General features: G+C 42.1%; 1 protein-coding gene across 1 annotated transcript; it reads right to left on the bottom strand.

Annotated features, from left to right (window-relative positions):
• Nucleotides 1–7,848: 7,848 nt before the first annotated feature.
• LOC106588229 (riboflavin transporter 2-like) lies at nucleotides 7,849–14,937 on the bottom strand. The gene is made up of 4 exons (XM_014177035.2): nucleotides 13,142–14,937; nucleotides 10,439–11,479; nucleotides 10,132–10,255; nucleotides 7,849–9,323 (listed from the first exon to the last, which is right to left on the bottom strand). Exons 2-4 carry the CDS (start codon nucleotides 11,434–11,436, stop codon nucleotides 9,114–9,116), a joined length of 1,332 nt encoding a protein of 443 aa, XP_014032510.1. The 5' UTR covers nucleotides 11,437–11,479; nucleotides 13,142–14,937; the 3' UTR covers nucleotides 7,849–9,113.
• Between the last annotated feature and the right edge of the window lie 1,516 nt (nucleotides 14,938–16,453).

Below are 16,453 nucleotides of genomic sequence, written 5' to 3'. Positions count from 1 at the left end.
ATGCATATACTTATTATATATGGATAGAAAACACCCTAAAGTTTCTAAAACTGTTTGAATGGTGTCTGTGAGTATAACAGAACTCATATGGCAGTCAAAACCCCGAGACCGATTGAAACAGGAAGTGTAATTCTGAATTGTGGACTCGACTTCATCACTTTGCCTATTAATCAAACCGTGAGCAATGGTTCACTGAGCACTTCCTATTGCTTCCACTAGATGTCCCCAGTCTTTTCACAGTGGTTTGAGCCTTATACAGTCGAAACTCAGTGAATGAGACGCGTTGGAAATTGGTAACAGGGGATGGGCCATCACCATTATGACGTCGGCGGCCCTGTCTACCCCCACCTTTGGGAGTGTTTCAAAACACTCTGCAATCGTACCCGTCGAATCTTATTGGCTCTCTTGGTGTTACAGGCCCTGAAGATTAATGTTTTACAACGTTTGACATGTTTGAACGAACCTAGAGGAGGGGAAAAGTAAATTTTCCTAAACTTCTGTCCCGCGCACGTCGGAAGATTTGGAGATAGCCCTAGGACACGCTACCAACAGCAGGCTAATGGAACATGAATTATGGACTTTTTCGACCGAAAATACATCTGTTGTGGACCTGGGATTCCTGGAAGTGCTTTCTGATGAAGACAACTAAAGGTAGGCGATTATTGACAATATTATACAAGATGAGATGTGACATGCGATTGTTCCAAGATGGCGCGGCGCTAGTATTCCAGGCTCATTTTCTGAGTATCGCATCTCCTTTTATCGCAAAGTGTGATTACCCAGTAAAGTTAATTTAAAATCTGGTATGACAGGTGTTCTCAAGAGATATTCATCTATAAATGTTAGATTGACAATATAAATTTAAAAAATTGTTTTCGAATAGTAATAAATGGAATTATGCGCTGTTTCCCAGGACGCATTTGAGGGGAAAATAGTTAGTCAACTCAGACGCCGATGTAAAATGCTGTTTTTATATATAAATATGACCTTTATTGAACAAAAGAATGCATGCTGTGTGTAACATGATGTCCTAGGTGTGTCATCTGATGAAGTTTGTAAAAGGTTAGTGCTGCATTTAGCTGTCTTCTGGGTTTATGTGACATTATATGCTAGCTTGAAAAATGGGTGTCTGATTATTTCTGGCTTGGTACTCTGCTGACATTATCTAATGTTTTGCTTTCGCTGTAAAGCCTTTTTGAAATCGGACAACGTGGTTAGATTAAGGAGATGTTTATCTTTCAAAGAGTGTATGTTTGAAAAATGTGAATTTTGACATTTATTTGGTTTCAAATTTGCTGCTCTTGAAATGCACCTGCTGTTGATAGGGTGCACCACGGGTGGCACGCTAGCGTCCCACATTGCCCCAAGATTAAGGAATACCTAGGATAGGATAAAGTAATCCTTCTAACCCCCCCCTTAAAAGATTTAGATGCACTATTGTAAAGTGGTTGTTCCACTGGATATCATAAGGTGAATGCACCAATTTGTAAGTCGCTCTGGATAAGAGCGTCTGCTAAATGACTTAAATGTAAAAATGTAAATGTGATTGGACCATGTTAGTTTGTTGGTGATTGAACTTGAAACTCACGACCCGCTCCACCACAGCCCCGTCGATGAGAATGGGGGAGTGCTCGGTCCTCTTTTTCCTGAAGTCCAAAATCATCTCCTTTGTCTTGATCACGTTGAGGGAGAGGCACCACACGGCCAGGTCTCTGACCTCCTCCCTATAGGCTGTCTCGTCATTGTCGGTGATCAGGCCTACCACTGTTGTGTCATCGGCAAACTTAATGATGGTGTTGGAGTCATGCCTGGCCGTGCAGTCATGAGTGAACAGGGAGTACAGGAGGGGACTGAGCACGCACCCGAGGGACCCCTGTGTTGAGGATCAGCGTGGCGGATGTGTTGTTACCTACCCTTACCACCTGGGGGCGGCCAGTCAAGAAGTCCAGGATCCAGTTGCAGAGAGAGGTGTTTAGTCACAGAGTCCTTAGCTTAGTGATGAGCTTTGTGGGCACTATGGTGTTGAACGCTGAGCTGTAGTCAATGAACAGCATTCTCACATAGGTGTTCCTTTTATCCAGGTGGGAAAGGGCAGTGTGGAGTGCAATAGAGATTGCATCATCTGTGGATCTGTTGGGGCGGTATGCAAAATGGAGTGGGTCTAGGGTTTCTGGGATAATGGTGTAGATGTGAGCCATGACCAGCCTTTCAAAGCACTTCATGTCTGCAGACGTGAGTGCTACGGGTCGGTAGTCATTTAGGCAGGTTACCTTAGTGTTCTTGGGCACAGACACTATGGTGGTCTGCTTAAAACATGTAGGTATTACAGACTCGGACAGGGAGAGGTTGAAAATGTCAGTGAAGACACTTGTCAGTTGGCCAGCGCATGCTCGCAGTACACATCCTAGTAATCCGTCTGGCCCTGCAGCCTTGTGAATGTTGACCTGTTTAAAGGTCTTACAGAGTGTGATCACACAGTCTTCCAGAACAGCTGGTGCTCTCATGCATGTTTCAGTGCCAATTGCCTCAAAGTGGGCATATAAGTAGTTTAGCTCATTTGGTAGGCTTGTGTCACTAGGCAGCTCTCGGCTGTGCTTCCCTTTGTAGTCTGTAATGGTTTGCAAGCCCTGCCACATCCGACGAGCGTCAGAGCCAGTGTACTACGATTCAATCTTAGTTCTGTATTGACGCTTTGCCTGTTTGATGGTTCGTCGGAGGGCATAGCGGGATTTCTTATAAGTTTCCGGGTTAAAGTCCCGCTCCTTGAAAGAGGCTGCTCTAGCCTTTAGCTCAGTGAGGATCTTGCCTGTAATCCATGGCCTCTGGTTGGGGTACGTACGTACGGTCACTGTGGGGGACGACATCGATGCACTTATTGATAAAGCCAGTGACTGATGTGGTGTACTCCTCATTGCCATCAGAGGAATCCCGGAACATATTCCAGTTTGTGCTAGCAAAACAGTCCGGTAGCTTAGCATCTGCTTCATCTGACCACTTTTTTTATTGATTTAGTCACTGGTGCTTCCTGCTTTAATTTTTGCTTGTAAGCAGGAATCAGGAGGGTGAGGGAGAGCTTTGTTTGCGTCTCTATGTGTTGTAAAGGTGGTCCAGAATTTTCTTATGGCGGAATACATCTCATTCAATGCTGTCTTAGTGCCAGCCTCTGACTGTGGTGGTACGTAAACAGCTACAAAGAATACAGATGAAAACTCTCTAGGTAGATAGTGTGGTCTACAGCTTATCATGAGATACTCTACCTCAGGCGAGCAATAGCTTGAGACTTCCTTAGATATTGTGCACCAGCTGTTATCTACAAAAATACATAGCCCACCACCCCTTGTCTTACAAGACGCTGCTGTTCTATCCTGCCGCTACAGCGTATAACCAGTGACATTGTTGCCGGTGATATCTGGTGAGGACCTGCCTTACAACAGGCCTACAAGACCTCAGTCCAGCCTCTCTCAGCCTATTGCGGACAGTCTGAGCACTGATGGAGGGATTGTGCATTCCAGGTGTGACTCGGGCAGTTGTTCTTGCCATCCTTTATTTACCTGTCCCACAGGTGTGATGTTCGGATGTACCGATCCTGTGCAGGTGTTGTTACATGTGGTCTGCCACTCAGATATTGTACTGTAAATTGTGTGTACAAGGAAAATCCATAGCAACAATGTGATGTATAAATCATTATATGCTGCTCAAAAAAATAAAGGGAACACTTAAACAACACATCCTAGATCTGAATGAAAGAAATAATCTTATTAAATACTTTTTTCTTTACATAGTTGAATGTGCTGACAACAAAATCACACAAAAATAATCAATGGAAATCCAATTTATCAACCCATGGAGGTCTGGATTTGGAGTCACACTCAAAATTAAAGTGGAAAACCACACTACAGGCTGATCCAACTTTGATGTAATGTCCTTAAAACAAGTCAAAATGAGGCTCAGTACTGTGTGTGGCCTCCACGTGCCTGTATGACCTCCCTACAACGCCTGGGCATGTTCCTGATGAGGTGGTGGATGGTCTCCTGAGGGATCTCCTCCCAGACCTGGACTAAAGCATCCGCCAACTCCTGGACAGTCTGTGGTGCAACGTGGCGTTGGTGGATGGAGCAAGACATAATGTCCCAGATGTGCTCAATTGGATTCAGGTCTGGGGAACGGGCGGGCCAGTCCATGCATCAATGCCTTCCTCTTGCAGGAACTGCTGACACACTCCAGCCACATGAGGTCTAGCATTGTCTTGCATTAGGAGGAACCCAGGGCCAACCGCACCAGCATATTGTCTCACAAGGGGTCTGAGGATCTCATCTCGGTATTTAATGGCAGTCAGGCTACCTCTGGCGAGCACATAGAGGGCTGTGCGGCCCCCCAAAGAAATGCCACCCCACACCATGACTGACCCACCGCCAAACCGGTCATGCTGGAGGATGTTGCCGGCAGCAGAACGTTCTCCACGGTGTCTCCAGACTCTGTCACGTGCTCAGTGTGAACCTGCTTTCATCTGTGTAGAGCACAGGGCGCCAGTGGCGAATTTGCCAATCTTGGTGTTCTCTGGCAAATGCCAAACGTCCTGCACGGTGTTGGGCTGTAAGCACAACCCCCACCTGTGGACGTCGGGCCCTCATGCCACCCTCATGGAGTCTGTTTCTGACCGTTTGAGTAGACACATGCACATTTGTAGCCTGCTGGAGGTCATTTTGCAGGGCTCTGGCAGTGCTTCTCCTGTTCCTCCTTGCACAAAGGCGGAGGTAGCGGTCCTGCTGCTGGGTTGTTGCCCTCCTACGGCCTCCTCCACGTCTCCTGATGTACTGGCCTGTCTCCTGGTAGCGCCTCCATGCTCTGGACACTACGCTGACAGACACAGCAAACCGTCTTGCCACAGCTCGCATTGATGTGCCATCCTGGATGAGCTGCACTACCTGAGCCACTTGTGTGGGTTGTAGACTCCGTCTCATGCTACCACTAGAGTGAAAGCACCGCCAGCATTCAAAAGTGACCAAAACATCAGCCAGGAAGCATAGGAACTGAGAAGTGGTCTGTGGTCCCCACCTGCAGAACCACTCCTTTATTGGGGGTGTCTTGCTAATTGCCTATAATTTCCACCTGTTGTCTACTCCATTTGCACAACAGCATGTGACATTTATTGTCAATCAGTGTTGCTTCCTAAGTGGACAGTTTGATTTCACAGAAGTGTGATTGACTTGGAGTTGTGTTGTTTAAGTGTTCCCTTTATTTTTTTGAGCAGTGTACATTTTGAATGAAATGTTGGGATTAACAAATTTATTCAGTTAACATTTTCCGTTCCGAGGACCTCCAAATCACAGTCAAAAGCTTCAGGACCACCATTTGAGCTTGAGTACCACATCTTCGTAGTCAAATTTAGTCTATTTTAGCAGTGAATGTAACAAATTAAAGACCTATTATTTTTATTATACAAAGTAATGTACAATTGCTTATAATACCTTGATTTTTGGAAGATAATTTTTTTTTTTAAACACATTGGTGTGTAAATCACATTTTCTGATATTTTAAGAAATGAGTGTATGCAGAAAAATCAGTGATTGGTACATACATTTGTGGACTTTAAAATGTTATATACCCATTGATTCTTAAAGAATATAACTCAAACTCTCGTTCCCTATCACAACCCAAAATATAAGCTTAATTTCCCCATTAGCTCTGACTATACATTTGAGAGTGGTTACATTTCTCCAACTCCATCCCTCAGCTATTTACCAAAACAATGGTGAGTTGAACCTCTGAGTTGAACTGCCGATATCCCCTTTAATGTTATCGGGGTATTTTATTCATTAGTATCTGAACAGAAAGTCTGTTAAACTGCAGAATGAAAGTGACAGATGACTGACCTATTCTTTCAGACTTCTAACTTAACCTGAAGACATGGAGTTTGTAACCCAGCAATTTGATAATCTGACAAATGACAATAATTTGACAATTATCAGCACAGGAAAATGCCACACCCAGGTTGCCTATGGAGCCCTTTTCCCAACCGTTGATATTGTCACCGTTCTTGTTGAAGTTCCAGTAATCCCAAAACGTCTGTGGCTCTCCATTACAGCAAAGAGAACATTGGACATCCTTAATTTAAATCTCTCCATCTTCCTCACGATGCAATACTGTCAGTCTTTCATAGACTTCCTCTCATTTTTCCACTCTTCACTCATTTAGAACTAGGGCATTTATAGTTTGGCTATTTGCTTATAGGGGGACCCATGAATTTGTGTTTTATCTGCACGGAGCGCTGTGGCAGTGACATGCCCCACAACCTACCCATCGCTGAAAATGTACAGGTTTACAGAGGTGTGCAATGTGGCTGTGTGGGTTATAGTATTGCCAACTGCTCTGGCAAAGAGTTTCTTAGAAATTGATGAGAATGGATGGATTGTATGTGGGATTGTGAATTTCCTTGTTATAGTGATGTGGTGGTGCAACATGAGTATTATATTTGCTGTAAAGAAATCAGGGCCAGGGAAAGTGTGCCTATAGAACTGTCCGCATAACTAATATGGTTGTACATTTGTTACAACCCTACAACTATTTTACTGGCCTTAAAGTCAAATTATACAGAAAACCTTTTAAACTGTTTAGTTGTTCCTATGCGTGTGTTCATGCTATCTGCTGCCAGCCTAGTACATCTAATACGATACCTGTTTACTCAAGGAATACGGTATGCCTGTTCAAAATAAAACATTTATTAGTATAGGTGGCAATAGCCTACTCTACGTGGTCTTCCTGTCTGGGTTGGCGCCCCCCCTTGGGTTGTGCCGTGGCGGAGATCTTTGTGGGCAATACTCAGCCTTGTCCCGGGATGGTATGTTGGTGGTTGGAGATATCCCTCCAGTGGTGTGGGGGCTGTGCTTTGGCAAAGTGGGTGGGGTTATATCCTACCTGTTTGGCCCTGTCCGGGGGTTTCATCGGATGGGGCCAGTGTCTCCTGACCCCTCCTGTCTCAGCCTCCAGTATTTATGCTGCAGTAGTTTATGTGTCGGGGGGCTAGGGTCAGTCTGTCACATCTGGAATATTTCTCTTGTCTTTTCCAGTGTCCTGTGTGAATTTAAATATGCTCTCTCTAATTCTCTCTTTTTCTTTCTTTCTCTCGGAGGACCTGAGCCCTAGGACCATGCCTCAGGACTACCTGGCTTGATGACTCCTTGCTGTCCCCAGTTCACCTGGCCGTGCTGCTGCTCCAGTTCCAACTGTTCTGCCTGCAGCTATGGAACCCTGACCTGTTCACCGGACGTGCTACCTGTCCCAGACCTGCTGTTTTCAACTCTCTAGAGACAGCAGGAGCGGTAGAGATACTCTCAAAGATCGGCTATGAAAAAGCCTTGTATGGTTCTGTATAGCCTAAACATTTTAGTTGACTGTCCCTGAATATGTAAAGTTTGTTGCTATCACCTGTCAAATCCATTCTAAACACTTAAAGCCACTGCAATATATGAATTAACTGTAATAGGTTTACAGTATACTACAATACAGGGCGGTAGGTAGCCTAGTGGTTAGAGCATTGCGCCAATAACCAAAAGGTCGCTAGTTCGAATACTTGAGCTAACAATGTGAAGAATCTGTTGATGTGCCCATGGCCAGGGCACTCTAATTTGCTCAAATGGTTGCTGACCCTGTAAAACACCACATTACACTGCACCTATCTGGTGTATGTGACAAAACATTTTTTGTTTTGTTTTGTCAATATACTTAAATGACTTGTACAGTATAAGAATAAACATGTGATTTGTAAATGAATCAGGTTGAAAATCATTATCTGAATCATACAACCAGGCATGATGTTTAGTCAGAAAAACGAAACTAAACACCCTTGTCTTTCTTACTAGCACTGATTTTGCTGATAGCTGCTTTATTTAGGAAAGTTTTTCTTACAACGCCTGTGATATGCGTCTTACCGAACTACCTTAAGTTAAATGCTTCTGGATAAGAGCGTCTGATAAATCAGCAGTTGGGTGCCCCCCTCCAAACATTTTGTTTTGCTTAGTTTTTTTGTCAGCTAACTTTTATTTTTTTTGGTTTTTTTAGCCAATGGATAGTAATTTTTGAGTCACTCAAATATCACATGAATACACATTAGACATGGCAAAATGTAAATTGCAAGAAAATTTGCTAAAATGTGTAGAATAGCAGGAATAAGCTGTGGGCGCATGGGGGACGTGGGATGTTCAAGGGGGGGCCCAGAGTGAAAACGTTTGGGAACCCCTGTGCTAATTTTTTTTGTTTAACTTTTTAAAAATGTAACCTTTATTTAACTAGGCAAGTCAATTAAGAACAAATGATGGACTACTCCGGCCAAACCCAGACGACGCTGGGCTAATTGTGCGCTGTCTTATGGGACTCTCAATCATGGCCGGATGTGATACAGCCTGGATTTGAACCAGGGACTGTAGTGATGCCTCTTGCACTGAGATGCAGTGCCTTAGACCGCTGCGCCACTCGGGAGCCGAGTAAACAAATGACCAAATGAGTAAATAAATGACCAAATGTTAAAATTGCTACATAATCACTGAATTCCTATGAAAGATTCTCCACTGTGAGAATGGCTCATTCAAGACTCTCCGCATAACTCTTGTGAAGTCCAAACTGTCAGACATTGATCTGTCAACATTAGATTAGGGCAACCATAATAGTTGACATAGCTAATCACAAGTCCATTTATTCAATGGTGTCTACTACAAAAACACTAGGCTTTTATCTTCCAGAGAGCTGAATGTTCTTTCTGGTATGTGCTACTCTCTAAAGGTACTTATTCACTGCCTGGTATTATTTGCATGCACTGACAAAAGCCCCTAATTTTACTATCCACAAGCTGCTAGTGTAAAGTGAAAAGAGGCTCTGACGGTAGCTTATCAATAGCACCAATGTCACATGACAAGATACTTGGAGGGTGTTGTCCAAATAGTAAATCACCCTGAACCTTATAGGGTATACCTTACTTTACTATGACGAGTTGGTTGAATTCTGTTCACCTCACTAGTTAGTTGTTCAATTGCATTTTACTAATGAAGTACACATGCTTCGGAAGAATTAATCAAATATGTTTCTTAGAATATGCCTGGATCATCGTTGTTTAGCATAATTTAAGGGCACTTTGTATTACATGGGTCTCCTGATAAAAATAAACTATACACACTGACCAAGGGAAACATGGTAACTGCACCCATGAAGGACCCCAACTGCACCACTGCTCCACACCACACGAGGGCACTGTGGCCCTCATCACGGAGGATAACTCCAATGATCACCTTAACATAGGACAAAGTGAGGATGAAGAAGATCCAGGAGCCCACCTGAGATAAGGAACAAGTATAACATTTACTTATTCAATCCATTGTAATGTTTACCATATACTGTATGTGTAATAATTATTTCTATGAGATGTAGTCCTCTATGTTATGCTTTCATCTGTAGCATAGAACTACAGTGGGGTCTGAAATTATTGACATCCTTGATAAAGATGAGCAATAATGACTTTATAAAAAAACAAAATCCACATACTGAGCTATCGTTTTTTTTTAAAGGGGAAATTATATTCTTATACAATTGCTCAGAGAAAGAGATTTTGTTTAACTAGTAATATATATTTTTCTCAAAAGGTAGTTGTCAAAACTATTGACATCCCTAAAGATTATTTTAAATAAAGTAGTCAAAAGTTCAGTATTTGGTCCCATGTTCCTAGCACGCAATGACTACATCAAGTTTGTGACTCTACAAACTTGTTGGATCTATTTGCAGTTAGCTTTGGTTGTGTTTCAGATTAATTTGTGTCCAATATAAATGCATGGTAAATAATGTACTGTGTCATTTTGGAGTCACTAATTGCAAATAAGAATATGTTTCTAAACACTTCTACATTAATGTGGATGCTACCATGATTACGGATAGGCCTGAATGTATTGTTAATAATCAATGAGAAGGTTACAGAGGGGGGAGGTTAGCATGTCTTGGGGGTATGATCTTTGACCCTTTTTTTGTCTACAATATACAGTAGCTAAGTATTTTAATTGTTTATTTTATAGTCTATTGCGCATCTTTATCAAGGGTGTCAATAATTTCCAACCACACTGTACATTGTGAATTTATGTTGTGGAAACATACAATGAGGAAGGTTCCTGAGGTTTCATTGACCAGCAGAGGACATGGACTCAGTACTGCCATGCCTATAATGTAGGCTCCAACCCCACTGCCAAACAATGTGAGAGCCCCCAACAGCAATAAGGACCTGTGACAGGATGACAGTAACATTATCATTATTAGTGGGTTAGGAGGTGCAGTTTAATAATTGTCTCATTTTGTTGGCCATAAAATAAGCCTACAAATAGGCCTACATATATTGACTTGATAATGAGTAAATTAAATAACGATTCATTCATATTTATTGGAAATACATTTGAACAAAACTAACCTTGTTGGGAAAAACATGGCAATAAAGCAGGCTAGAGGGTTGGACACCGCAGCCATGGTGGCCGATAAGTGGTAGGCACTGTTTCCATAGGGCAGACAAGAGTAGGACTGCACTGAGGGAAGCACAACGTTAGTCAGTCCATTGACCCAGGCCAGGATGAAGAACATGTACAGCACCTGTATCCGGCTGTACATCCCAGTCCCAAAGCAGCTTTTGGTCTTGATATCAGACTGTTTGATCATGGCCTTCTGCTCTGTCGGGTTCATCTGAGCTGCCTCGCCTTTCTCCAGCACCCCGTTAGGGTAGCGGGCATTTGGGCGTTCCTGGGCCACGGCAGGGTGGTAGTTCAGAAGGATGAAGGCTCCCAGGCACACCAACATCATGGCACAGAGGAAGAAGAAGAACACCTCAGCTGAGAAGTTGGCCGGCTGGTAGTGAGCCTGAAGTTCGTAGCTAAGACTGACTGAGCCAGTGTCATTTATCATCCGAGTGCAGTTGTTACAGTGAACCACCCCCACCCCCTGGACCAGGGCTACCAGGGCAGGTAGCAGACCACTGACACCCTCCCCCACAAAGTAGGTGGTGAGGTACTGGGGCTTCAGACGCATCATGAAGGGCAGGAAGGTGACAGAGGAGGTGCAGTCCACAGTGGAGAGGAAGAAGGTAAGGAGGAGGAGGGCCACGCTGCGAGGGACGCCCGCCACCACCAGCGTCTCCTTCCAGAAGAAGGCCAGGAGAAAGCTGGCCACCACGCCCAGGGAGATGATCACATAGATGACCACTGTCTCGTTGAGCACCCCAGGGCGGAAGCGGTGCATGAGGGTGATGAACAGGGGTCCCACGTTGGCCATCTGGATGAGGACGGATAGGTAGGATGGCAGGTACCAACCCTCGGGGATCTGGGGCACGATGAGAGGCAGCTCTACCCATAGTCCATTGATAGACACCCAGGAGCCCATGCCAAACAGGCAGGCCAATATATGGATGAAAAGTGACATTGTGAATCTGGGTACTGAACACTGGTGTGCTCGGAAGTAGATTCTAGAATGAGATAGAAATAAGAGTTAGGGCAGCATAAAATACAATGAAATTAACACAGATTATATTTACACTTTGTCTGTTATTCACAGAAATGTACTTTGCTTAAAGAAAAAAGCAATGTGTTACAAGGTTGAAATGATGCAACGCTTGAGGTTAAAGAGTAGAACGCCAAATCCACAACAACGGCCGATACAAACACACGTCTCGACCGCATCTATTTGAAAAGAAAACATCGTCTCACTCACCCCGTGCAGCTGGTAAGGCATACTCCTTCCAGCTTAGTAACTTATTCCTGTGTTTACTCAACGATTGCTATGGTATGTGACATTTAGTACCCCCAAAATCTATAAAGTCTACTTGACTCCAATCTAAGTGTTTTTACTTTCTCCACTGAAATGCAGGTAAACAAACTAATGGCTTGTAACAGAACCATGATGTTATTAGTTAAAATGCAGGCACATCAGTAAACATCATGATGTCTATGGTGGGTGGGAACCATTGTCACTTTACCATACATTAACCATAAAAGTTATAAAATTGCGTTAGTCATCCGATGCAGACCCCGCACATTTCACCTTAGTTTAATCCCCTTTCAGCTAAGCAAATACCAAACACTCTTTCCTGATAGTTATTAATTAGTCAGCTGAATATATTTAGGAGCTAAGTGGCTCAACTCACTGAGAAAAGTCTACTTCTGGTTGTGTAAAAAAATACATGCCAAATGATTTCCCAGTATTTTTTTAAAGACATAATTCAACCCAGGTGTTACAGAGCTGTGTAGTGCGCTGCTCTAGAAAATGCTGTGGATTGAATCTCGGCCTTACATAAACACATTTTTAAAACATTGGGTTTTGTAACTAAGGGTCCAGACAACGTCTTGTCTGAAGGTGTGTTGTAAAATGTTATTTTACTGTTGACAGATATTGGCCACTTAAACCTGTAGTGTCATCTGGGAGAAGATTCTTATCAGTTGAAGCTCTCTGCTAAAGGTGACAATGTCAAATTCATTACAGATTCTTACAAGGCTTCAGATGTGAAATAACAAATGATTATGTAAAAAATGCTTTAGTGGAAATAACTTTATGACGCTTCCAATACTGAAAGACCTGCCCAGTATACCTTATGACAAAGTGAATTGGACACTGTCACATTTCCTTAATTTTCTTCAAATATCACCATGAAGCAGCCAAAAGGTAACATTGGTTACCTATACTGTAAAAGTATTGCATAACTACTATAAAAACATCTGAGCAGGATATTGTTTATTGACAAGGAAACCAGCTTGCTGCAGTGTCTTTGATCTGGTACAAAAACAACTCAAAAGGAATGGAAAAAAATAATAGAGGACACGATGTAAGAAAATCATTTCCTAAGTTAAAAGTAAAAGAGGAGATAAAAGCAAGACATTGAAACAGATGTCTCAGACTTTCATGTCAGCAGAAATAACATTTTCAGGTAAAAATAAAACAAAGTCCAAAAAAGTAGACTACACATACATGAAAAAGCATGCATCACAATCATAAAATATATTCCATCTATTCAAATGATATTTTACACCTTTGCAAGTGCACAAAGTAAACCAAAAGATAAGAGTACAGATTGTTCACTTCATTTAAAAAACAGTAAGAAGAGGATGGCATGCATCCGTGCACATATACTCACGTTGGGTAGACAGCAGGGAGTTCAGTCAGAGTTTCTGCAGAGCAGAGAAGCCAAAGTCCTATGCACTGAAGGATTCCTCTGAGGGAACCTGGGGATTATAGCCCCATTCCTTGGTGGGTGTGCTTTTGTCAACCAACCAAGACACATGTTTGTTCAACACCTGAGTTGATATTTCATCCACAGTTCCCTCAATAGGCACACTTCAGGATATTTTCCATTGAGACATCACATGTAATGGTTTACAATAATTACACCAACACCAAGATTTTCATTGTTTCTTTTCAACTTATGGCTGAGTCAACATTCTTGTATCTAAGCATTTCTCTAATTCTCCCTAAGGAGATCAAGGGAACTAGCTAAGCTGGAAGATGGAAATAGAGTAGAACTAGCTAAGGCTTAGAATGTTTTGTTTTTCCTGATATACACAAATTCCATCCATTTCTACAGAGCACATTTTAAAATTAGTTTTAAAATGGTTTGATCTTGAACTTTTGTTGAAGTTATACTTGATTACTTTTCCCTCATTTCACTTTGGTTCACAAACTGCTTTACAGAGAAAGTTAAATTGGTGATGATCTTGAAATGCAATCCATAACCACAGTAACAGGTGAAAAATTAACCAAAGCAATGAAGCAAGCCAAACAGTGCTTTAACTTTATCTACTGGAATGTTGACCAAATTACACTAAGGACTAGGCAAAACTGTCCTGAATGTAACAAAACAGATCTGACTAAAATTCCATAGGAAAACATTATGCATACTGAATGACCCAAACAATTATCATTAATGATAATGTAGGCCAAAATACCATCCTGGTTAAAAGGCACGTCAAATGCATTCAGATATTTCGATAACTCTTCTGTAACATTTCCTGAGAATGAATAGCAACAGGATGAGACCTGTGCTTTGCATTAGGGCTTTGTTCACCCATAACAATGCAACTTCAGTCCATAGAAGGCAATTCCTGTGAGGAGTAATAACGAGTCTCAAGAGGCAATAGAAAAACTGCTACCTCCACCCTTCCTGTCATTTGAGCCAAGTAGTAACTACTTTGCCATATTGTCAAAGCTTACAAAACAAGTAGCTGTTGATTGGAAGTTTTAATTGCAAATCTCTCATTGAGATTGAATAATCGAGGTTGATTCATTTTTCTGAGTATGTGGTGATTCAACATCACATTCTGAGGAACAAAATGTAACAGATTCTTCAACACTCCTATTTTTTCATTGGTTTTCCAAACATCCCAAACTTCTAATGTCAATTGATTTTGAGTCACCATATCTGAAAGGCAGTCAAAAGGATTGTTAATACAGCGAGCTAAAGATAATTAGCTGATTGTCAACAAATATGTCTTAGATCTAAGGTAGGAAAGAAGGATTACAAAAGGCCACATTTTGTTTTACACGGAAATGTAAAATCAGTGACTGAAAAACTAGTTTACCTTTCATTTCACATTAAAAAACATATACAGTGGAGCAAAAAAGTATTTAGTCAGCCACCAATTGTGCAAGTTCTCCCACTTAAAAAGATGAGAGAGGCCTGTAATTTTCATCATAGGTACACATCAACTATGACAGACAAAATGAGAAAAATAAAAGAATCCAGAAAATCACATTGTAGGATTTTTAATGAATTTATTTGCAAATTATGGTGGAAAATAAGTATTTGGTCACCTACAAACAAGCAAGATTTCTGGCTCTCACAGACCTGTAACTTCTTCTTTAAGAGGCTCCTCTGTCCTCCACTCGTTACCTGTATTAATGGCACCTGTTTGAACTTGTTATCAGTATAAAAGACACTTGTCCACAACCTCAAACAGTCACACTACAAACTCCACTATGGCCAAGACCAAAGAGCTGTCAAAGGACACCAGAAACAAAATTGTAGACCTGCACCAGGCTGGGAAGACTGAATCTGCAATAGGTAAGCAGCTTGGTTTGAAGAAATCAACTTTGGGAGCAATTATTAGGAAATGGAAGACATACAAGGCCACTGATAAGCTCCCTCGATCTGGGGCTCCACGCAAGATCTCACCCCGTGGGGTCAAAATGATCACAAGAACGGTGAGCAAAAATCCCAGAACCACACGGGAAGACCTAGTGAATGACCTGCAGAGAGCTGGGACCAAAGTAACAAAGCCTACCAACAGTAACACACTACGCCGCCAGGGACTCAAATCCTGCAGTGCCAGACGTGTCCCCCTGCTTAAGCCAGTACATGTCCAGGCCCGTCTGAAGTTTGCTAGAGAGCATTTGGATGATCCAGAAGAGGATTGGGAGAATGTCATATGGTCAGATGAAACCAAAATATAACTTTTTGGTAAAAACTCATCTCGTCGTGTTTGGAGAACAAAGAATGCTGAGTTGCATCCAAATAACACCATACCTACTGTGAAGCATGGGGGTGGAAACATCATGCTTTGGGGCTGTTTTTCTGCAAAGGGACCAGGACGACTGATCCGTGTAAAGGAAAGAATGAATGGGGCCATGTATCGTGAGATTTTGAGTGAAAACCTCCTTCCATCAGCAAGGGCATTGAAGTTGAAACGTGGCTGGGTCTTTCAGCATGACAATGATCCAAAACACACCGCCCGGGCAACGAAGGAGTGGCTTCGTAAGAAGCATTTCAAGGTCCTGGAGTGGCCTAGCCAGTCTCCAGATCTCAACCCCATAGAAAATCTTTGGAGGGAGTTGAAAGTCCGTGTTGCCCAGCGACAGCCCCAAAACATCACTGCTCTAGAGGAGATCTGCATGGAGAAATGGGCCAAAATACCAGCAACAGTGTGTGAAAACCTTGTGAAGACTTACAGAAAACATTTGACCTGTGTCATTGCCAACAAAGGGTATATAACAAAGTATTGAGATAAACTTTTGTTATTGACCAAATACTTAGTTTCCACCATAATTTGCAAATAAATTCATTAAAAATCCTACAATGTGATTGTCTGGATTTTTCTTCTTCTAATTTTGTCTGTCATAGTTGAAGTGTACCTATGATGAAAATTACAGGCCTCTCTTTTTAAGTGGGGGAACTTGCACAATTGGCGGCTGACTAAATACTTTTTTGCCCCACTGTACAAAAATGGTCATATAGAAAATGTATAGTAAAATATTGTCGCCATCTGACAAAAACCTTTAACTCCGTTTTTGACTATTTGAATATTTATTATACAATTGTTGAAAGCAGTAACTTCCCTCAATGTACATTTCAAGACTAGGGCCAAGAAAGTGTATTCAAAATAACTTGATGTCTCATAATTGTATTCTCGTTAATGGGGAAATAAGGTGTTTTTTTCCTGAACAGGTTTTCATC

The sequence above is a fragment of the Salmo salar genome, chromosome ssa27 (assembly GCF_905237065.1).
Source record: "Salmo salar chromosome ssa27, Ssal_v3.1, whole genome shotgun sequence".
NCBI lineage: Eukaryota > Metazoa > Chordata > Actinopteri > Salmoniformes > Salmonidae > Salmo > Salmo salar.
Note: the sequence above shows the minus strand (reverse complement) of the source record. Positions and strands in the feature narration are given on the sequence as shown.

Coding starts and splice junctions, on each gene's coding strand:
- LOC106588229 (XM_014177035.2), bottom strand. CDS start 11,436: ATGTCACTTTTCATCCATATATTGGCCTGCCTGTTTGGCATGGGCTCC. Junction 10,256..10,438: donor GCCATGTTTTTCCCAACAAG/GTTAGTTTTGTT, acceptor ATCCTGTCACAG/GTCCTTATTGCTGTTGGGGG. Junction 9,324..10,131: donor CCTCAGGAACCTTCCTCATT/GTATGTTTCCAC, acceptor TCCTTATCTCAG/GTGGGCTCCTGGATCTTCTT.